This window comes from Crocodylus siamensis, chromosome 4 (assembly GCF_052110815.1).
Source record: "Crocodylus siamensis isolate JL-2025a chromosome 4, ASM5211081v1, whole genome shotgun sequence".
NCBI classification, from domain to species: domain Eukaryota; kingdom Metazoa; phylum Chordata; order Crocodylia; family Crocodylidae; genus Crocodylus; species Crocodylus siamensis.
Window position 1 is genome coordinate 225,393,265 of NC_143398.1, and position 18,931 is coordinate 225,412,195.

General features: G+C 40.1%; 1 protein-coding gene across 1 annotated transcript in view; it reads right to left on the reverse strand.

The window, feature by feature from the left end:
* Nucleotides 1-6,369: 6,369 nt before the first annotated feature.
* KYNU (kynureninase) overlaps nucleotides 6,370-18,931 on the reverse strand; it is a 100,663-nt gene continuing 88,101 nt past the window's right edge. The window contains exons 12-15 of the mRNA XM_090045825.1: nucleotides 15,052-15,104; nucleotides 12,985-13,070; nucleotides 9,106-9,336; nucleotides 6,370-6,927 (exon numbers count right to left, since the gene is read on the reverse strand). Of these exons, the coding sequence (XP_089901951.1) occupies nucleotides 6,775-6,927; nucleotides 9,106-9,336; nucleotides 12,985-13,070; nucleotides 15,052-15,104 (523 nt within the window). The 3' untranslated portion in view covers nucleotides 6,370-6,774. The remainder of the gene's footprint in view (nucleotides 6,928-9,105; nucleotides 9,337-12,984; nucleotides 13,071-15,051; nucleotides 15,105-18,931) is intronic.

The following is an 18,931-nucleotide window of genomic DNA, read 5'->3' on the forward strand; positions in this document are numbered from 1 at the left end:
TACAGTGAAATCAAGTAACAAAATAAAACCATGTTTAACTTCACTTAGACAATATATGGCCCAATCAAATTCTAGTGTAACAACTTTTTGGACACACATTTAAAATTCAGGATTTGTTCCTTATTTGTAAAGCTATTTCATATTGTTTGATTAATTGCTTAAAACTGAATGCAAAGATAAAGGGAACTTTGAAATGCATACCTTGGAGTATTAACATGTAGTCGGGACTAGATGTAAATGTCAGAGAGAAAAAAGATCTAATGAACTCTTTATTGGTGAAATACAGTATTGTAGCTGCACAGAATTCTGAATTGTTTGTAGCTGGCATGTGAGTCCAATTCAAAATAACCTAGAGAAGTTTACTTACTATATGGACTGTCAGTCAACATTTATAATACCTTTTGTTGGGTCTATAGAAGCCATTTGGATTGCTGGACATAGTAGCAGCTGGTCATTTCATTGAGATTTAGTGAATTCTCCTAAGGTTAGCAAATTGTCCGGAAAAGAAGATGTGTAGTCACAGAAATACTTTTCTTTCTGGGAAATTACACCACCATAAGTTTTCATTTTCCCTGATGTCTTCCCTGCCATAATAATGGCTTCAGGATTTAAATCCTTTGCTGTTATTGTGACTTCAAAGCCTTAAAACTGCAATTGAATGAAGCAGTTCATCTGTCATTATTCAAATATGAAGCAATTATGATGAAATAAAGATAGAATTCCACTGAGAAATACCCCAATCAATTTTCACTTATATTTAACTGGAAACATAAAATGATGCTTAGAAGAGTAAGTTTAGGTAATAAAAACTAGGAATATAAAAAGTATGAATTACTGATCTAAAACTTATTCATTTATGAATGCTAAAAGCCCTGTAAATATATTTCACAAATAGTGACAAAAGTTTAGGCTTGAAGTGGAAATATATGGTTCAGCTTGTTGAAAAAAGTGACCAATATCCTTCAGTATGCAAGGTAAGGGCAAGATTTCCAAATGTATGTAAGTGCTCACAGATGCAGATAGCATTGGTTAGGGCACTTTGCTGTCAGATGGGCTTTAGTGTAAATCCTTAACCCAAATGAAGCAGAGTGAGGATTTTATATATTTCACATATCTCAGGTGAATGCTCCAACTAGGTTATTTGGTAGGGGGATAACGGAGGAGGTGGCAAAGCATTGGCCTCTCCACTTGGGCTTTTTTGGTTTCGTTTTTGTTTTCTGCTCGAAAGGACCGACATAATGCTAACCTCAAGAACATTTACATATCTGAAGCATGAGCAGAGAAAGGACTTCCCGTCCCTCCTTCCTGAAGTTAAGTACCTATCTCTGTTTAGGCCTAGGTCCAAGCTGCTACCCATGACATTTCCTATTGACCAGTTAGGGTGACCTTCCATTCAACTTGCTGGCATCAGTGTATCTCGCTCAGCCTTCCTCATGCATTACACAGGGATCCTAGGTCCCTGGCTCGGGGCAGAGATTTCCACTAAGTAGGACACTCAAGACCTTTGGAGCACTGATTCTAAGAGCCTGTCTATACTGAAGTGAAAACACCAACTGCAGTGTAGCCTTGACAAACCCGGGCTAGCTTTAGAGCAGCTAGCCCCCTTCCCTACAACTGTGGTAGCAGAGTTCAGTGGTGGCTAGTACATTCTGCTTCTCGCATGGACTTTGCAGCCGGCATGCTGCTGTGGCTAAACTGTTCTTATTTCCTGAGCTCATTTCTGGAGAAATAATTACATAGGTTTGCTTTTCAGCTGGAAATGGGGACGAGACAGCACCATACACCCAGCCAAACCTCAGCAAAATGCCAGTGATTCACATCCTTCACTTTGAGAGCTCCCTTACTGCAATCTTGCAGGGACAGCAACACAACTAGCAACACCATGCTTCTTTCACCCTCTTGTTAACCTGCCATTCTTGGCCAGCCATAGCCTTATGTAGCTGTCTTAGTATCTCAGAACATTTTGCTTTAAGCAAAGATCATTGAATAAAGCCAGTGCATGGGAACTATAGTAAGGCTAGAGAGCCACACACACACATGCACACAACCACACACACATGCAAGCACATGCAGCTACTGAAACCAGGATATAGCAGAGGATTGGAGCTGGTGTAGAAAATAGCAGCCATCTCCAGGGACTTGCCCCATTATATATTCTTTATGGATGCACAGTTTCAGGAGCCTGAAACCCCAGTTTGGTGAACTTTGCCCTCTCTCTGCTCCCTACTCCAATTAAATTAGATGAGAAAGTTCTGAATGTGAAATCTGGAATTTCTTCTTCTCCTGTTTCCTTCAGCACTTGAAGGTGACGTGAGCCCCAATAATTAAGAAACCCTGCATAAAAATAAGTTGTGTAGATAGATGACAGACAGAATCCCCTTCTCTAATACTGTTACTAATCCTTTTTTTCATTTCCTAGATGTTTTGTCATTGTACCTGAGCATATTTTTCTCCTGCATCCAAAGACTCTTGCAATCTTGCAGTTTAATTTAAAAATGTAATTTCTTCAGACCAGCCTAGAATTGAATCTATTCATAATTAGAATCCAATAGTACTTAATACTGAATTTTAAATCTGAGATACAAGACACTAGAAGCATTTGGGTTGTATACAATTAATTATTTTAGTGTCTAATTATTTCTGATTTTACTCTAACAATGATAACTTGGTGTTGGAATTGTAGTCTATATTATTCATTTTTATACAGTAGCTTTTCCACTTGATAGTCTCTCACTAAATAATATGTAAAATACTGACACCTAATGTTAACTTTCAGTATTATGCATTTCATAAAACTCTTAGTATTAGATTTTTGGGGAAATAATCTAAAATAATTCACCAAATGGTAATTTTACTTTGGCAAGATATGCATAGCTTCTGCTACTTAAATATGAAATGCTGGGGCACATTACAGATACCATATTAACTATATACTGCATATGTAAAAGGAGGGAGCGGGTTACATTTGTTTTACTATTCAAAACTGACGGTGAAGAATTTTAAAAAGCTATACAAATTTCAACACATGGAATATGCCACCATATTTACAGAAGGTCTTAGTTAGCATCTGTATACACTTTAGAGTGCCACAGAAAAGCCAGGTACTAGTTACCATTGTTAATAAACTGTTTTCAGTGAGAAGTTGATTTCCATGGCTGGGTACAAGTCAAGTCAAGTCAGTCCCAAAGCTGCTGAGACTATTGGGGAACCTTAGATGCTGTAACAGCCCTCCTAGGTTAGTTGAGTTGCTTTGCATCACTGGTGATTCTTTGGGCAGAGTGACACCCATGTCCTCTCCAGGTATGGATGATGGTTGTCAGCTTGCAGCGAGCTCATTTTGTTACCTATCAGCTCTGCATTCCTGAGGGAGCCCTGGTACCCAGCTTGCTGGACTTACAGAGGACTTTTTCTAGTCCTCCCCTCCCACACACACACACACACTAACCAGAACTAAGCAGAAGAAAAGTTTAATAGGCATCTCGGGCTGTACATTCCCTGGTCCCAGTATGGGAGGCCTATTTAACTTGATTGACTAAAACTCAGTTGCTGGGTTAGGGAATGCTTGAGCCAAGAGACTGAGTCAGAGAGGTTATGGGTGACATTTAAACAATGGTTAAGGGTTTATCACAGCATCCAGCCCATTGGAGCCCTGACCACAAATGCTGTCATACTTTTCTTGGGATGACTGGTGGAAGTCCTCCCCACAAAGTTTATGAACACTTCAAGTAATCCCCTTAAGTATGTTAAAGGACTACAATAAGATCTGAAAGTCATGCTAAGCCGAGGCTTATTCACAACAGGTAAAATACAAAACACTGATGCTGACTTCACAGGACAAGCATAGCTAGGCCATCTGAGAAGAAACATTGTGGTATCCCTTCCAGTATATCTTTTATATTCATAATACTTTCAAGCTGGCTCCTAGGTGTCTGGCTACTCCTTAAAACTCTATGCTTTTTCTGCTTGTTAATCATTTTCTTGAGATATTCCAAACCAGATAACCTATTGTCATTGAAAAAGGTAATTCATTTAGGGGTGACCAGAAGGGTTTGGGAGAGACATTGTTTCCCCTAGAGTTCTCTGGTGTAACAAGGAATAACGGTCACAAGTTATTGGAGAATAGGTTTAGATTAGACATCCATAAGAACTACTTCACAGTCAGGGCGGCCAGGATCTGGAACCAACTTCCAAGGGAAGTGGTGCTGGCTCCTACCCTGGGGCTCTTTAAGAAGAGGCTTGATGCCTACCTGGCTGGAGTCATTTGAGCCCAGCTTTTCTCCTGCCCAGGCAGGGGGTCGGACTTGAAGATCTACAAGGTTCTTCTGACCCTACTTCTATGATTCTATGATTTAAATTGAAACTGTTTATATAACAGAATTTTCCCTGTCAATTATGGCTTGGGACCCTCTTGATTTATACAATTAAAAGAATGGTTTAAAGAGGCTGAACTAAGGGCATAAGAAACCTGTAGGGAAGCAAAGAGTGTGCTTCAAGAGAGAAAAATCTCTCTGATATCATCCACAGTTGTTTTCAAGAAGCTGGGAGAAACAGATTGTCTCCCTTCAGTGACAGTGCTGGGAATGTTTGCTCCAGCTGAGCAAGGAGGCATGCTCTAGCACCCCCAGGTTTCTGGCCTGGGCCTCTGCAGACATGTGACAGCATGTCTGCAATCAAAAGTAAATGTCTGTTCACATGCTTATCAGTTCAATCTATGCAGTTTTCACTAACCTGTGAAGATTGAATCAATTCAGTCTTAGGCTTTTTCACTGTTTGGAATTAGACTTATACTGGTAAAGGTGCTATGTCTGTACCTGGCCCATGAGGAGTGGGAAGAATTTTTCCTTTCCTGTGCAATACACAATCCGACAAACAATGTAAGCACACACTTAACACTAACAAGAAATTGGGTAATTGTAGTACATTTCTAACTTTAGGGCACTTGTGGCAATTATTTCTCCATTCCCTGCTTTCCTCCCTTTACAAAAACATTGCAAACAAGAATTTTATAGTGAAAATACCTGGTCTTTTAATCACTAGTAAAGTTCAAGCTGTTATTATTGATAAAAGGATAATAGAGCTGCAATCAATAATCCAGTTTTGCTTATAATATAAAGCCTCTTGATGTCATCAAAAGCTCTTGATGAAGTCACAGCTTTTCAGGTAGATGAGAACCCTGTATTAGTCCTTATATCAGTTTTATACTATAAGAAAGGGTACTTATTTTTTGCAGGCACAGATAATATCAGCAAATGATTTATTTTGCAGTTCATCTTACATGAACTTACCACGGTCACTGAGCACTACATTCCCTGAAAATGTGATAACATCATTCATAGATATCACCACAACTGAGGATTTAAAGTATCATGCTGCCATCCTCAGGGATGGTTTCAAGTAAAGAATGATACCATAAGGGTATGTGTTCTATTACCTGAAATCCTAGGGAAATGCAAAAATGATCCAGAACCATGGGTCCTCATTCTTGGTTCAGATCTAATTTCAGGGTTTATTGGGAAGAGGAACAGCTATGTTGTTCTTGCTTTCCCGCACTCAGGTAGAAGCTGAAATTTAGAGGCAGTACCCCATGTACTCCCCAGGGGACCCGTAGACATTTACTGCCAATAGTTAAGAACAGCCAAAAAACTTTTCCTGAGCTTCCTTCAAAATGTTAAATTCAAAGAAAATAAAGCGCTGAAGTACCATTTAGAAGCTGTTTTCAAGACCAGAAATATGTATTTCAGACTTGAAACAGGAAGTACCAAACACATTAGGAGAAAGCCTGTTACCAGGAGAATTTAATTTACCCATGAGATACATAGAAGCTGTGAATAAGTATAAACTTTCAGCATCTTGATTCCTATTTATGCTAAGCCATTATCTGCAAGAGAAAATTGCATTGATCAGACTTGCGTTGGTTTTTAAACTAATGCAAACCTTTGAGTGAACTCATATTTTGGTTTACAGTGTTTTATTTTGTTTGATCCATTTCAGCTCAACCTAAGTTTCATTTAAAATAAGTGACCATGTAGCCATTAACACTAGTTTAATGAAATCTGCTTAAGACCATTTAGTTAGTGAAACCAGTGCAATTGTCTCATGAAAACATTCCCTAAAGCCAGTTAAACTATGGAATAGCTTAAAGTGGGGTCTTAAAGTGGGTGTAAACATACTACTGTTGACAGGGTGTGTCAGCAAGTGAAAATTCAAGCATTAGATCTTTAACCAAACTATACATTCAAAATGTATGGACCTTTTAAGAGATTTACCATGTGCCAGTTAATGGTTTTCCAAAAAATAGCTGTTCGGCTTCCTTTTTTTTAAAGATATACCTATTTATTTCCTACAGTGTACAGTTAAATAAAACTGACAGAAATTACAAATGCAAATGAGACTGCAACCTTTAGGTACATTATTGATTTAATTTCCCTTCTTTGTTCCATCCATCACATTATTACCGTACAACAAGGATTTTTATTTTTTGTGGTCTGTAACAGTTCATCTGTACTTCTCAAGCCTAATGGAATAAAACTATATAAAATGTTTGGAGAAGCCCCATTAAAATGTACAAAGCATGCTAATTCATGGAATCAAAGTCAAAGCAGAGTGGAAATATGAGCTTTAATAAAATGTATGTCTGTTGTAAATAACTATTCAAGCATAGTCTTTTTTTTTGCAAATTGCATGGAATGTAGGCTAACCTACTAGAAGCACAGAATCGCTCAAAAGGATAAATGCATCTTAGTCAAAAATAGATTAAAAGATACAGCCAAGCCATCAATAAGAACAGGATAGTGCAGTATTGCTTGCTCTTTGTTTTGAAGATGTAATTGCAGATCCCAGGATTTCAATAAATCTGTGCACATCATGGAAAGAATTGTAGAGAGGAACTGGGGCAACACGAAGAGCATTTGGTTCTCGCATGTCACACTGCAAAACAGAAAAAGAATGCTGAGTAAATTAATGTCACATTGTTTATTTGTCAGAACAAAATGTCAAAAATTTACTTTGGCCTTACAGTTAGGCGAGCACACTAACAGAAAACTAAATAACCCTGCCCCTGCCCTAAACCGCAATCACTGCAAGGTGGATGCAGAGAGAATCTTGTGATTATGTCTGAAGTCTGGGTGAAGTTACACATTACACTTAAACCACTCAAAATCCAGGCATCTGCATGTTAAAACTTGTTAACTCATGCTAAGCACCCTGGCAGGAACGGGCTTATTCAGCTGCTGGCTGCTCGCACCCAGCAGGGTCTGCCCGGCCTAGCCACTGCTGCCCCGTGCTTGAAGACGGCTCCCCTTCTTCAGCTGCTGTCTCTGAGCACAGGGCAGCTGTGGTGCGAGCGACCCCTCTGTGCTTGGAGCAAGCCTCGTCCCGGGAGGAAGGGGCTTATTTAGCTGCTGGCCGTGGGGTCTGCCTGGCTGGGCCACAGCTGAAGCTCGGGAGGAGAATAATGGGGATTGAATAACCCCCCTCAGTGGCTTGCCCCAGCACAGAACACGCAGTGGGGGCCAGCCCCATCCCCACCCGGCAGCTGGAGCGTCGAGCCGTGAGTGCCTGACGGGTGGAGCCCATCATGGCTTCCTTTCAGGGGCTGTGCTGTGCGGCCGGCTGAGCAGCTGTAGAGCATGGCGGCGCTGAGGGGGCTCGCAGGGCTTTGGCCCCAGATCCCAGCGCTGCCATGCGCAGCCCAAACCCACAGTGCAACCCCTCACTGGGAAAGGGCTCGCTGTCCCCCACAGTGTGACAGGAGCTGCTGCCCCCCGGATAGACTCTGCCCCTCCTGCTGCAGCAATGGGGAGGAGGCATGGCCAGGCAGGGCCCTGGTGGGGCAGGGACAGGGTTTTCCTCCTCCCTCTGGCTTCCAGCAGAGGGGGCAGCTGGGCCCTGTTCCAGGCAGAGAGCCACCCGGCTGCCCATGGGGTAGTGGGGAAACTAACTCTGCTCCCTGCCCCACTGCCTCAGGGGCCATGGTGCCCCCCTGCTGCAGCAGCGAGGTGGGAGTGCAGGCAGACCCAGCTCAGGTCCCTGCCCGTGGCAGGGGGAAGGGGAATTAAACCCCTCTCTGGCCAGTTCAGCCTGGGTTGGCCATGCCCCCCAGCACAGCTTCCCTGCAGCCCGGGGCTGGCTCTAGCACCCCTGGTTCCTGGCCTGAGAAACCGCAGGCATGTGCCCACGTCTCTTGGATTTGGCCGAATCGAATCAAGGGACAGTGATCCCAATCAACTAATCAAATCACTGTCCACAATTCTGGCAAAATCTGAATCGAATACGGCCTGTTTTGCACACCCCTAGTGTCTATGTCTGAATAATCAGATCTTCCTGAATCTTTTCAAATCAATTTGAAGGGTTCCAATTCGATTCAGAGACATTAAAGGGTCTCCTGATTCGATTCGGATTCAGAGATTCAGCCACACACACACATTAAACCTCTACTATTTAATCCTCTAGGCACTGCCGCTGGTAATAAAGCTGTGCTGAAGAGAACACAAAGGCAAAAATGATCCTGACTGAATATAGTCTAACGGGTTATCTACACAACGGGAAAATAGTGTCCACTTGTTATGTTCAGAAATCAGGATGAACAGCTACATAAGTGCTTTTTATTATTCCATTAATTCAGTGTATACAAATCTAAAATCTTTACCTAAATTAGCTATGTGTCTTCAGTTAACTAAATCAGACCAGAAATATCAACAGAACAGGATTTTTTGGACTGAATCTTGGCACTTTCTGTTTTTCATATAATCTCTTACTAGTCCTTATGTGAGTAGAGAAAAGCAGCTATGTAAAGAATGAAGAATATTCGTGGGAATGACTGAGGTAGGACATTATACAAATATTTCTGGATCTCCAAAAATTCAGTTTCAACTTAGCATGGAAAGATTGTATTTCTGTAACCTGAGTATTAAAAAATTCCTTCGTGTCATAAATGATAAATTTATCATCTGTGGGTCTCATCCAAAGCTTACTGAAGTTAAGTGGAGTCTTCCATAAGCCTGAATTGATGGGACTCTATAGGAATAATAACAAAGTTATTTTGGTGCAGTAAATTCATAAAAGATGGCACAGAAACACAAGTGATATGGACAATGATTTACTCACCGCTACTCCTCTCTTATTCAGCTCTGTAAATACAGATTTGATTGGAACAGAAAAAGCTAGAGTGAGCTGACATCCCCTTTCCTCAATCTGAGGTGGTGTAATAATTTTTACAGAAGGTTTCTCTGGATTTGCTTTGTCCTTACTGTAGTGATGCTTTATCAGGTATTCTAAGTAACCAGTAAGAAGAATAGATTTCCTTCTCAGTAGTTTCATTGTAGTTTGAGCAAAAACCTACAAGAAAACAATATAATTAGGAAGAAAATGCAATTACTGCTGTTGAAAACAAAACCAACAAAAAAGAAACCTTTCAAAGAAAGATGAGACCATTTCTGACCTTTCCAATAACGTTCATAATTTGAAGAGCCACAATATTCTGAGATACTGCAACACTTACTCATACTGAGCGGCAGCTCTCCCTACAGTATGGGTAATACCAGTGCTACTCAGTGCAACACAGATTACACCAACAGTACTTTGAAAATGCAAGAACACTATATATGTTATAATTACCAGATGGAAAACGCTTCCCTACTTACTATTATAATAGGTATGAACATATTCACATGTGCACACAAGAATCTACACAAACAAACTGGCAATTAGAAGAGAAGTTATCTGGTTTGTATATATTAAAATGTACATAAATACTGCAGGACCAATAAGTCAACTGTATTATAAAAGGGTGCTGCTGGTCCAGGACTGTGAAAGCATTAGTGGGTTTGCTATTTCTAAGCATTCAAAATTTGTGGATCGTCATCTGTGCTTACTTTATCCCTAAAAGTAAACATAAATGACGATATTCTGCACCAGATAAAATATGGCAGTGCTGTCTGTGGATGTCTTCAAAACTGTGTCTTGGATTACCATGACATCAGGACCCAAACCAAACTTCTCGTTTACCAGGCTGTTGTCACCCGTACCCTGCTGTATGGGTGTGAAACCTGGCCAGGCAGGCACACCTGAAAGCGTTAGAATATTACCGTCGGTAATATCTTGGGAAAATCTTCCACATCAGCTGGAAGGACAGATGCTAGAGAATAAACATCAAAGCACCTGACTTTCCCTGCAAAAGAGATTCTGGCCCCTAAATTCTAGTTGGCTAAGCTTCCCATTGGCTGTAGCTACAAAATCTCAGCATGGCTGAGACCCTTTAATGAAATGTGTGCCCACATGATGAGGCAATTATACTTGCTTTCTGGAAGGGAAATTTGAAAACAGTAATTAATGTGTTTTAAGCACTTGTCCAGGAAAAGGAAGACACAGGTTCTAGGGCCTCCTTACTGGGCTCATCTACACATGTGGCAGACTGCTCAGTTGTTACTGTGCAGTCATTTATTACTTGTTTAATCAAGTGCTAAATGACTGCATAGTAACCAGCATTACTGCACAGCCCCATCTCCTCATGGTAGCGTCACTGTCACGGTTCATGCCTGGTCACGCTATGGCACTGTAGCAACGAGTTATGGCACAGCAGCTCGTTGCTACTGCTCTGTAGCATCTCACGTAGACATGCCCACTGAGATGGAGCTACTGGCTTAAAGCTCTTTGATTTCCAAGCACAGAGCTCTACCTGCCAAGTTACAAATTAGGCTTTTTCTAGTGCCAGCTCCATCTCTGCTTTTGAAGCCTGGCCCTTGGCAGCTAATGGATGGAGATACATATGGCCAAGAAGAAGAAAATACCCTATATGGTGTGATGCTGCTCTGCATAGGAGCAGATACTGGGTTGTAGCCTGCACCCAGTAGAGCAGGGACTTAGATAATACTCTGAAAGTGCTCCTTTGCTTGCAAATATCCATTGTACACACCTAAATATGATTCCAGTGCTGTTACGGGAATGTTACCATAGTAGGAATAGAAATCTGCAGGATGTGGCTGCTCATGAAGAGACCTTACAGTATCAGAGGTGGAATGTGAAGGAGGCAGGAGTGACCAGGGGGTCATTTCCTGTTTGTACCTACAAGACCTGACATATTACAGAGCTATTACATTTTACAGGGGCTGGAAGGATGCTTGGATCCTGTTCATAGGTTGCCTGTGTAAGCCTGTTTATTTAGGCTTGATGGAAGGAATACTTGCTCCTCCTTCCCTCTTCCCTGGGTGGAGTTTTGTAAAAAGACTTTTTTAATGTGACCATGGAGCTCTCCCAGCTTCTCCATTAAAAAAATTGCTAGTGCCATGACAGTTACTTTAAACCTTACTGAGGAATAGCTGCATTAACACTTGAAATCTTCATCGTTTCCATTGGAAACACTGCCTTCTGCTTATTGTGTCCTGGTGGAAGATGGCATACAATTTCACAAGCCATCTTTTGCCAGACATGAAAACTATTCTGTTTCCCACTGTATAAGAGCAATTATCACTGGGAAGTCCTGATTGTGCCAAAGGGTAATGTAGGCATGAAAAGGGGAGTCAATGGAAACTGATCAGCTCTCATTGTTTGAGGCTCCCTGCAGTGGGCTAAATGACATCAACCCACACAAACTGAAGCACCGACAGTCTGGGTCATAGCGAAATAGTTTTTAGCTTATCTCTAAGGTCACATAAAGTTTAAAAATATACTGGATGCTTAAGGACTAGCAAAATAAATTGTCAGATGGAAAAAAGAATCATTGCTGTGCCCTTTTGCAGCCCTTCAGTATAGCATGTAATGCTGGAGAGAATGCAGGTGGTGATTTTCTGACTTTGTCTACTTTATATGTCTAAGGTATTATTATTTTTTACATAAAGAAAGTAGGTGAAAAGATGGTGTGTGAGAGTTCTTTTTATTCCACCATTGCCTTTACCATTAAGGCTAGGGCTAATAAAAAGGTTTCTGAAATCTTTTTAAAAATTATGCTCCATTCAGGTGACAGGTGACAGAACCTTGCTAGCCAAGTCTGTTTTAAGTCCAGGTGTTAAAAGTAGCTTCTGAAGACTGTCAGTACTGCAGCAAACAGAAAGCAATATAAAGCTATTATTTTCATCTACAAAGGCTTCCTGAATACTTTACACAACTTACGAGTGTAGGAGTAAATTTGAGCCATCACAGAGTCACGGCTCTGTCTGCAGATGTGACTGTGCCATTACAAAGCACATCTAAGGGTTTTCTGTACATTTTCCAAAGTGCGCTGAATGCTCTTCTCAAAGCTTGATCATAGGAATATCTGTATATGAATCATGCCCTTTCTATACAAAGATGGGATTAGATACCTTTGGCAATAATATAATTTCCCATGGCCAAACATGACCCAGGATTTCATGCATGAGGAAAGTTCACACTGCCTGGGCCAGGGAAATACCATCTTTCCACGTATTCCCCTAGAAAACTAATTTAGTGCCAAGACATATTCCCTTTCCACCTCCACTCTGTCTCTCAGCCCAGTGGTTTCATTTTCAGGAAGACCCCAAGGCCACCTTCTGGGGGTAGATGTGCTGCCAAGAATAAGAGCGATCAGTACCAGGTGCAAACACCTACTTTTTGAGTGGTCAGACTGTGCTTCTCCCACTCTGCTCTCCTGATAAGTGAATTAAGAAACTATAGGAAGGAACTCTGTGGAACTTCCTCACCTCTTCAAATTGAAATTGTGCATTGACTCAGTGCCCGTCAGTTACACTGATGTAAACCTGGAGAAACTCCAGTGAAGATTATAGATTTGGCTACAATTTCCATTAAAAACCTAAAGGAGAGGCTCCTGAGCTAGACAAATGTAATCCTGTTTTTGCATTCAAATGAATCCAAACACACTGAACCCAACCAGAAAATTTGAGAGAAGTCACCAGGAAGTGTTCCTAATTTTATATTTATATTTTGCAAGACACAGTGATGATGAGAAATTGGGAAATCACTCAATATTTTGTGCAGATTTCATTTAGAGTCATGAAAAATATAATCACTTACCTCTAAACTTGCATGTAGAGAGCAAACTAATAAAATTGGAGGATTTGATAGACGAAATCCATTGATTCCTGGACTTAGCTGTAATTCTGGAAAATGAATAACTTTGATTAGTTTCATTTAAAAAAAAGATCATTTTGAAGTCCTTCCTCAAATCCAAACTTTTATTAAAGTTACTGGCATCTCAGGATTTGAACATTAATGTGAAACATGTTTATGAACAGTTAATAGTTTTCATTCTTTGGATTGGAAATGCCCAAAATTATCCAATTATAAATTAAAATTACTATAGCTATTCTTAAGCCAGAATAGTTTATCTCACTGCCATGAACTAGGAATATCTTCACTGAAAGTCAGTGTGCTACTTCACTGCAAAACTAAAGCAAATGAAGAAAGAGTACCATGCCATATTAACAGGAAGCAGTAAACATATGGAGACTGCAAACTGTGCTATGCAGTGCTCCATCTGAGCTAAGCAGAGTCCACTTCAATCAGCAAAGGAATATGTACAAAAGAAATGTAGTATCAATGAGCTGCTCATCTTCATTAAAGTTGAGAAGTGCTTCAATTCATATTCTAGAACTTTTGGGAGCATCTGAACGGCAAGCCAGATGTTGACTATCACTGCTTTAGGCTCTGAAATGTCATTACATCAGTCTAAGAGTGCATCCTTTGAAACACTGACATTGTGCATCTTTTCAGGGCAAAAGCAAGATCTTGTGGATGAGAGGAAACACTTTTTATTTATTGTAAGGACTTCCTAATTTCACTCTTACTGCCGGGCTTCCACCTCTGAACTGCCCCTACTTAATGACTGTCTCTCACTATATGAGAGCTGGGGCCAGGGAATAGAGAAAATATTAAGGAAGGGATAAACTTAGTTTTTCTTGTTTTAATATGTATTAGAGGATGACTCATGCCTTATGCTCCAACAAGACAAGTCCAATCTATCTTTCTATTTTGCTTAGAACTCTTGTAATCTCTCAAACACTTTTGTTTTGTTTTCTCTTACACCTCACCGATATCTAGGGAAGAAGAGTTAGTCAAGCAAAACCAGTAAAGCTTTTACCTAAAATCAGATTCTGCTAGCTGTATTCATTTTGTTTCTCATGAATTACACTTCTGCTCAACATAAAAACTCTAGCTTTTTGAGACTTATAAGTAGGGTGAGTATATAATTTTGAAGGAAATCTGGGATGGGGGTCACCATACACACACACAGTCCCCAATCTCACATGTCCACACCCCTTCCCCCCAAACCTGCGCACACACTCACACTCACACACACACTCTGAACTTGCAGCTCCCAGAAGCCCTGATGACGGGGCAGGGTGGGGTGGGACAGTGCAGAAGCCTATGGCCAAGCTGCATCCCCACCTCCAGAGGCTGGACCCAGCTGAAAGTAGCCCCTCTGTGGCACCCGCTAGGCTCCACCAGCCAATGCCTCCCCATCACCACTGGCAGCTTCCCAGGGCCACCATACACAGCCTTGGCCTTGGCAGCAGCCATCCTAGATCACCCGGCGCAGGTACCTGAGCCCCAGCCTCCTTCTCTGGCCCACCTCATACTGGCCGATCCCTGCTGCAGGCAGGAGGAATAGTGCTCAGCCCAACTGTCCACCCACCCCCCAGCCGTTGCTCAGGAGAAGCTGGGCCAGGCATGTACAGGTGGGGTGGAGCCGCCAATCTGGGATTTTTGCTTCAATTTTAGCCAACTGGCAGGGATGGTTTATGAAATCCGGGACTGTTCCAGCCAAATTGGGACTTATGCTCACCCTACTATCAGCATAGTCACGTAGGTGTGTTTGTAACTTTTCCCCATATTTCACATCTATTTCATGGCCTTTTTTTGCTGTGTATAGTTGTCCACAATATCCTGAAGCAAATAGCCAGGCAAACAAGAAAATACATCATAGTAATTCTAGTGGTTACTTTACTCCCTTCAGTGAAGCTGCAGTATGCATCTGGAATGAGTTCGGTGTAGCATGTATAACACCAGTAAGTGAAATCTTTTCCATTGAAATAACTGGTGAAAATCTAGGTACATAGCTCAAAATAGAAATATACATACTGTTTTCCATGAGAAACCGAGTTTTGTAGTCATGGCCCCACCAGCCTACCAGCCTAAATTGTTGAAAAAAATGGGGGGAAAAACACACAATTATGCAACATAACATTTAATTCTGACATGAATAAGTAACTTCTGAAATACTAATCAAATTGTATAGAAAATACAATAAGTTATGTGATTTGGTATTGGGAACTTACATATTTGTACATTTCTTTTTAATGACTAAATGGTAGCTGATAGTTTTAAAGCAATTAATCTCTTGGTTTTTAATTCATTTTACATATTGAAAATAAAACTGAAAAATTTCCAGTGTTTTTATTCCAAATATTAAAAGCACAAACTGAAGTCTCCTTTGATAAACATGGAGGATGTTATAAATTTGACTTAATACCACAAAAGCAAAGATATGAACAATAAACAAAAGATAGGTAAAAGAGTCTTGCTTCATCTTTCCATTACTGTGTTACACTGGGAATAAAATATCAGATTATAAGACTGTTTGTTACTTAAAACTAGGATTTTTGTTTTTAATCTAAATGAGGTCATTAAACTTTTTAAGGCAAAAATATGAAAACAATTTATGAATCTTTTCCAAAGTGATGATTTTGCAAAAATTAAATAAAATGTGAAAACACCAGAATTAAAGGTTTTTAAGTGTAGTAGAAAATATTTTGTAGCCGGTACTTGCCATAAACCTGACTGATGTGGCCATGCAAGGAACTGGGTGGAGTAAGATAATTCCTGAATGACTTTCATATATGTTGGGCCAAGCAGGCACTGTGAACCCAGTACTTTTCCCCAGGCTTTGTTATCATTGGCTTCCTTTTCTTTACACTAACTAGCATAACAGAAGCTGTTAAAGCAAATTTCCAGCTGGAGCAACCAAAGATCTCTTATGAAAAAAAATTCTACTCTGCCATACTCTTGGACAAGCCAAGTGACATGCTTCCCCTTACAACAGCCAGATTGCAAAGTAATAAATTACTTGCGGCTAGACTGATTTGTAACCCTGCATATAAAGAATGTTATATGAACTATGTACAGTGTCAGATAAAGTACTTTACTATCTAATTTGGATAACAACATAGATTTTATGTTTTACTCTTGCACAAAGGTTGCTGACTCGCATCTAATGATATTATATACAGTGGAAGTGTGAAATACTGTGTTGCTGAGTAATACTTTTTCCTATTTGAAATCCCAGGGAAATGACTGGTGATCCACCTGTTTGCTTCAGTGACATGTTGTTCAGTCAAACATAATATATTTCAACAAATCATAACATACCTACTACCTACTACTCAGACTAATGCTTTGAATTATAATGGATATATCAACAAGCATTTTATATGCACTTTATAGCATCTTTCAACAAAGTATTTTACAATAAAACACATTTTTACTTCATATTATCATTAAAATATCACATTGAAATCAATGGGGTGATATTCTGTATGTTCCAACAGGCTTAGTGTAGTACATTCAGTGTGAAGTATACTACCAAGAGTAATGCTGTGTGAAAAAGAAAAAACACACTTAAAAGATTTCTCACTGTGTACCACATCCTGAAGTCTTTATTCTAGTAATAGCAGTCAACAAGAATGCTCCCCAAGCAAGGAATAATGAAGGGCTGAAGGACCAGACTTCAGGTTTTAGTTCAGATGAGAAGCTAATTGGAATTATACCTGAATAACTGGATTCTATGAGACTGTGAAACTGCCCTAGAACACAATTTCTTCCTGCGTTGAACACAACTTGATCTTGATCTTGGAAACTGAAATTTTAGAACTTCACAAAAATGTGGTTTTAAAAATCAGTAAAATTGATTTTGTGGTTTTTCTATTTTGAGAGTATTATTACATTAGAGGTGGCTCGGATCCTATATGCCATCACCAATCCAATGGTCTTTGTGGATGTCATATTATTTGACATATGATATGTCAATAATATGACAGAGGTTTCAAAGTGGTGGAATTTTAAAAAATCTTCAAAAATAAATAGCTTGCAGTATATAATAATCCATGAAAAATTTGAAATCAGGGATGTCACTGATTGTGCCAAATTTTAGTTTGACATGATGAGAAATAGTTGAGGTGTTAAACCCTAAATATAATAGTTTGTAAATGTGTGGTAAAAATAATACGGAATAAAACTGCAGAGTAAGATGCTGTAATCAAAGTTGTTATTAAATAATCGCTGTTCTGCCTGCAAAGTGAATGTTAAGAAGTAGATTAGACACCTGAAATATTCTTGTTTGGAAAGTCTGAGTTATTTACCTGTAACGTTTATTTTTAAACTGGATCCAGGATTCTGGAAAAAAACGGTGAAACAGAAAAGGAAAAAAAAAAGATAACCTTGTACTTATAAAACACTTTCCCTAACCAGATTTTCAGAATGAAAATGTGCTGGGAGAACAGCTATTATAGAGTGTGCATGTCTATTTTGCAAACTAGGTTAGAAAAGGGTGCTCAGATTAGATGAATTAGTTCTATTAACATGTTTTTAATAAGCTCTGCTGAAAATGGAGTTTGCCTGGATCGTTACTTGAACATACAGGACTGTCCATCTTTAAGACTTTTCAAGTTTTAATATAATACAATTAGAAATATTTTATAATAAAACACATGATCAAGATAGGTGCTAAAAGGGCATCCCAGAAAGAGGAACATAGAACTGTGTTTTTTTAAGCTTGCTTTGACATTGTGTTTATGTACTGTTTTTAGGGCCTGATGGCTAGAAAATTATATTTAAAGATCTGCTTTTAGGAATTGGCTTGTAGGTAAAGTAGATATACATTAAAATAATGGTTCAGGGTAATGGCAAGGGTTAATTGGTTTCTAAAACCCTCTCTGTGACAAAGCTTCCTTCAAGGCCCACTGCGTCTGAAGCCAGCAGACACAAAGGCCAGGAAACTGAACAAACGTACCACACTGTTCTGTAATATGAAATAGGGTGGTGTTAGGTCACAGTGCCCAATTGTAGAGTCCTTGGAACTTCTGGTTTTGGTGGACAGGCCAAATTAAGATATTGGTAAAATAACTAAATTAAGATGTGTGCATGTGATGGATTTGTTGGAAACAAAGGAATATGCTGACAGAACAGAATGTAGACAGTATAACAACTATAGGAAAACCAGTCAATAATGCCCAGGATGAAGAGATATTAGAGGGGAGAAAGAATAAAAAAGGAAGGATTTCAGAGTGGCAAAGGGTCCCTGAGAGGGAAACCCAAAGCCACCATGAACAGAGGCCACACCACCAGCCTATCTCACCCACCCGACTGGAAGAAGGGTGGGTCTTGGCCTTCCATCTCCAGGCTTATGACATCTGACATTAAAGAGAGAACCACAGGGTGAAGCTTGCATGCTGACCAAATGTACCTTCCCTCTGTGACAACCCTAGGACTAAAGATATAGTAGATATAGAATTGAGGTGGGATATAGTAGATATTGAGGTGGGTTATTTTGCCTACATTATTCTTATCTGCTATCACTGTGTATCAGTAAAATTAGCCTATTATCAAATGAAAATATTGTGATTAGTCTGAGCATTTGGGTCTGCCCAGAACAAGGTTTCTGGATCATAAATCCAGTGCTGACAGGGCCCTGGCACATGTTCACTTAATGGTGCAATAGGATCTGTTCCCCAGTCCCAATAATCAAGCCTTCTGCTATGCCATATGTGCAAGGCAGGGTGGATGATATTGTGATTAGGAATCCAGTCCAAACTGTGTCATTACTAATTGCCAATGCAAGTAGTCCTGGACTCTCCCTGGACTTATGATGATGATGATGAAGAAGAGAGTGTTGCCACCATGGGCAACTGATGCCTTCTGAGTCAGGGGGGCACTTGCCCCCCCCCACCAGCAGCCAGTCAGCAAC